This window comes from Pinus tabuliformis, chromosome 8 (assembly GCF_031772625.1).
Source record: "Pinus tabuliformis cultivar Carrire ecotype Pingquan chromosome 8, CPIR1, whole genome shotgun sequence".
NCBI classification, from domain to species: domain Eukaryota; kingdom Viridiplantae; phylum Streptophyta; class Pinopsida; order Pinales; family Pinaceae; genus Pinus; species Pinus tabuliformis.
The window spans coordinates 1,222,518,155-1,222,522,861 of record NC_142294.1 but is presented as its reverse complement, the minus strand read 5'-3'; the positions used below and the strand labels follow the sequence as shown (position 1 = coordinate 1,222,522,861).

The 4,707-nt window shown below is 33.0% G+C and overlaps 1 protein-coding gene across 1 annotated transcript; it reads left to right on the top strand.

Annotated features, from left to right (window-relative positions):
- The first annotated feature begins 420 nt into the window (after nucleotides 1-420).
- LOC149239797 (uncharacterized) lies at nucleotides 421-2,006 on the top strand. The gene has a single exon (XM_089373539.1). The coding sequence runs from the start codon at nucleotides 496-498 to the stop codon at nucleotides 1,501-1,503; it is 1,008 nt and encodes a 335-aa protein (XP_089229665.1). The 5' UTR covers nucleotides 421-495; the 3' UTR covers nucleotides 1,504-2,006.
- Nucleotides 2,007-4,707: the final 2,701 nt, after the last annotated feature.

Sequence of the window (4,707 nt, the reverse complement as noted above, 5' to 3'; positions counted from 1 at the left end):
AAAAACTTAATGTAAAAATATAGCATCTTAAGAAACTTAAACTATGCATCCAAAAAAAACTTGATTACTACAAAATCTAGTAATGAGAAATAACTATTCTTTTAAACCCAACCCTCATTATGCAAATTTAGTTGATAAAAATTCTTCATAGATCATAAAAATAAAAATAAAAAACTATTAATTTTAATATTCCATTATTATGTTTAAGCAAAATAAAATTTTACCAACCACACTAAACATTATAAATATGCTTTATTACAATTTACTTTATTTGGAGCAACATTAACACTAATCAATCTTTTAATATAATTTTTAATTCAAATTTCATAACACTTTCCCTTAAAATGCATCCTATGCTAATTCATGAACTGATTTTGATAAGCAAAGATATCATCACATCAATCATTATAATACCCTTACCTACAATATAACCTCCTCTCTATTTGGGCAATTTTTGCTCGACCGGCGGTCTCACTCATCCCTGATACTGGAGCCATGTTCTTCAGGTACTTTGCTTCATCCTTCGCAACTCAGCTTTACCCTCGGGCGGCAGCGGCCGCTGCAGCAGTATTCCCACCATTCCCACAGGTTATTTTGTTGAAACTATCATGGCTTTCTACAGCTACTGCTGTGAAGGACAGGTCCACAGGCTACCCGGAACAGGAGAACAGGGGTCTCATGTCAGATTTCTTACTCAGCGAATGCGGGCTGTGTCAATCTGAGCTCTTATATGTCCTCAAAACATTTCCACACTTCGTCAGAACGGGATCCACTGATCGCGCCCAACAAGCGGTTCGGTTCTTGAGAGATTTAGGATGCACGGAACAGCAGGTAAGGAAGGTCATTATCAGAAACCCATCTTTTCTTTCTCTAATTGCTGAGAGGCAGTTAAAACCCAAGCTTGAGTTCATGAAAACATTGGGCGTCACCACAGAAGACTTCGGAAATGTCATATCCCGTTGTCCCAGATTTGCTGGTTGCAGTCTAGAGAAAACCTTGTGTCCTAATATCCTTTATCTTCAAAACCGATTCGGATCAGAGGCTGATATCTCCAGGTTTTTCAAATTGGCACCTCGGATTTTACATATAAGGAACGGGCCTGAAATTTTGGAAAGGAGATTGAAGCATTTGGCAAGTTTTGGCCTCCTGGAAGATGAGATCAAGGAGCTTGTTAGTAGGTTTCCATGTGTAGTAAGTATTTCCATTGATAAAGTGCAGAAGATCATGGAATTTTTAATTCATACTGTAGGGCTTCCTGCAAAGTTTGTTTTGGCATATCCTCAAGTCTTGAATTTCAGTTTGGAGTGTAGGATCAAGCCTCGCTACAGGGTGTTGATGTCTCTAAGTGCAATCCAACCTTCCAATCGTCTTCCGAATATTTATACTGTGGTTTGTTTGAGTGATTCAGTGTTCCTCGAAAGGTATGTTAAGTGCAGTCCTCATGCCCCGAAGTTACTTGAAATTTACAGTGGCAAGCCTGTTGATCTAGACTTTATCCAATGACAATGCCTTCTTCTAAGAGATTAGAAATTCGAGTATTCTACTATGATTCAAGTACATTGGCCCAGGGATCATTCACCTATTAGGATTCAGTGAGATCCTTTCAGTCAATATTGTTTTAACAATTAGCATTGATAGAAGATAATCATTCTGGGTATGATGCACTCAGCACAGAGAAGGGATTTTGTTTTGCCCAGTTTACTTTCACATCACAATTATAATCAACAAGCATTATTGAAGGATATTCTGTTGTAATATAGTCACTGAGAAATGATCTCTTTGGATTTCATTAGGTAACACAGTTTTGAAAGATGCAAAAATACTCTCATTACCAGAGAATTTGTTGTTTGCTAATAATTTTGCAACGACCATGCATTGCTTTGTTTGAAGGGAAAGGTAAATACCAAATTTCATGGGCAATGCAGGGCGCTTCTCAATTCTGATGTCCTTTATAGTGTCATGAATAAATTGTTTGTTTTCTGATTAGCTATATCTTTGAAAGTTTACCTGAGAAGTTCATTGAAGTTTTGCATCTCCTACTTTATGAAATCTTTACAAGATGATCTCTCATAAGAGTGATAAACTACTTCTTTTAATCAGCTTCAGGGAAACAATCCTAAGGTCATGAGTTTGTTTATAGAGTCCCCATTACAATTAAGTATATATCAGTTAGTTGAAGTTTCCGTTGTTAATTAAACAAGTTTAATTATTCCACATGAAAAATATGTGGAGCAAAAGTGGGAGTTTTCATTATCAAAAGGCTCCTCAGTCTTAGAGTAGGGATGTCTGGGTGAATGTTTGTATGGGAGTCTGTGAGAGACCTGCTGTTGAAGGGGCTATTTTATCAATAAAGTATGTGAAGAATTCTGCAATTTTGTTTGTTGGTTTGTTTCTGAGTCTCTATAATTAACTGTTGCATTGATTTAAATTATTGTTCTGCACAGTTAAAGATAGCATTGCCATTGTTGGATTTATTGCTCAATTAAATATATCACTGTTATTGCTGAATCTACTCCACTATAGTTATAGTTAAATATGCTGCTGTTATCATAATTTTGTTGCTATTTTCTGCAGTGGAGATCAGTCTTTTGTTACAGAAAAATCAGTTTGTTGTTGATAGATGTCACTGATTTGGGCCTGGCTTTTACAATAGTATTAATTTGCATGTTAATCTAGTCGTTGAAGATGAGGAAAACTGAAAATAAAAAAGAAAGAAGAAATAAAGAACATTATATGTAGAAGACGCTATCAAGATTGACTAGTGGAAGCCGTGAAATAGACGAATCACGGTGTATCATGACAATGAATTGAACCCAGTTGGTTGAAACCCCCTCTGCTAACTCATTGGTCCTCTGTCATGAGGCTTAATTGTCTTTTGGTCCATCCAGGTCAAGCCTGGACAGTTGAGTTGGCTGGGTGTGAGACTCCTCTGGATGGGCTCACCTAGGGGTATTGTGAGGTTCAAAAAAATGACCATGAACTGAACCCTAACACATTGGTTATATCCATGGCAACACATTGGTTATATCCCTGGCAAACTGAGAATGTAGGGATAGTCAAGATGAGGAAGACGGTTGCCATGCACCTGGAAACCCAATAAGAGAGGCAAGGAAACATAAACATTTTCAGGAATAACCTAATGGAAATTTGTTCCTAATGGGAATACAAGGGGAACAACAGGGGGATTCACATCCATAGGTGACTAGGAGAGGACGCCCGTTATGAAGTTCGTTGGAATAAATGACGGTCTTAACCCAGGGTTTGGATCGGGAAGTTACAAACCGCTTCTTCATGAGCATCATACTGACATTATTCGAAAGAATTTTATAAACAAGGAGGTTGTTAAAAATATTTTTTTAAATCTGTGAGTATCTTTATAAAGCAATAATTCATATCGATCGACAAAAAGATAAATATTAAACACAATATTTTAACCAGTGTTGCTCTTAACCAGTAGTGTTGCAGGGTAGTATAGTCCTTGCAATTGAGATTCAGGATTATATTGCTACAAAATTTGTATATAGAAGTTGCTAGCATAATATATATAAAGCATACTATGAAATATCATATAAAGCATATTATGAAATATTTAAACTGACATTAGTATGATATGGAGAAGATTAATATATATTTTCATATATGTAATGTAACAAAAAATGACTGTTTTATGAAATTGTTACAAAGCACAATTGTATTCAGATTTATATGAAAAAGTTTGACAATTTATATCTCCCCCCACAATCTTTTAATAAATATTATTAAATTTGATTAAAAATATTATAATAAATATTAGAGTTTTTTAAGGAAAATATTATATTATAGATATGGGTTGGATGCTGGAAAGTTATCCTAACAACTAATTTTTTTTTCTAACTTTTTATTTTAAAAGTTGTTCTATTTTAAAAGTTGTAGTGAATAGAGATTTGTGAATGGGTCATGTATCATTTAAGATCATTTGAGCATAATAAATTTATATTAAAGACAAACAAATTTTAAAGTTATTATATTTGTATTAAAACAAAATATTAAATATAACATTTCAAGGATATCACTAATGTTTATTTAAATTGTGATTATCCATTTAGTTCTTTACTAATAATTATAATTTCATTTATGTTAATTGAATTATCCATATTGTATCATGCAATATATATCTCAAATAAAATTTAATATATTTCTCTATAATTTACAAATTTATTAAGCACAAATATTACTAAAAAAATTACTAATATCAAATCATTTTTAATAAACTACTTATCAGACTTTACATCTTTAAATGATATTGTGGGTAAAATATGAAAATATATGGTTTTTTCTATTAAATCTGTTATGATCTAAACACAACATTAAACTTTTGATCAAACTTGAATGATGACATCCATATTGCAAACTTTTGTTCAAATTTCAATGATGACATCCATATTGTTATCCTATCTCTAATAAACCAAAAGCCCCATGTACAAAGAAGAACTAATATCATGAAACCCACAAACTAATATCATGAAACCAATGCAAATGGATGAAATTTTGTCATGGAAACTATCACAATAGATAAAATGATATCATGGAAAATTATGGCATTTTTGGTATAGATAAGATAAAATCAGCTTTTTAAATTTTTTTCCTTCTTGTGCCACTATGTAAAAGAATCAAACTTGTTACATTTTAATTAATACAATTTTGAGAAAATGTTAAGAATATTTCCAC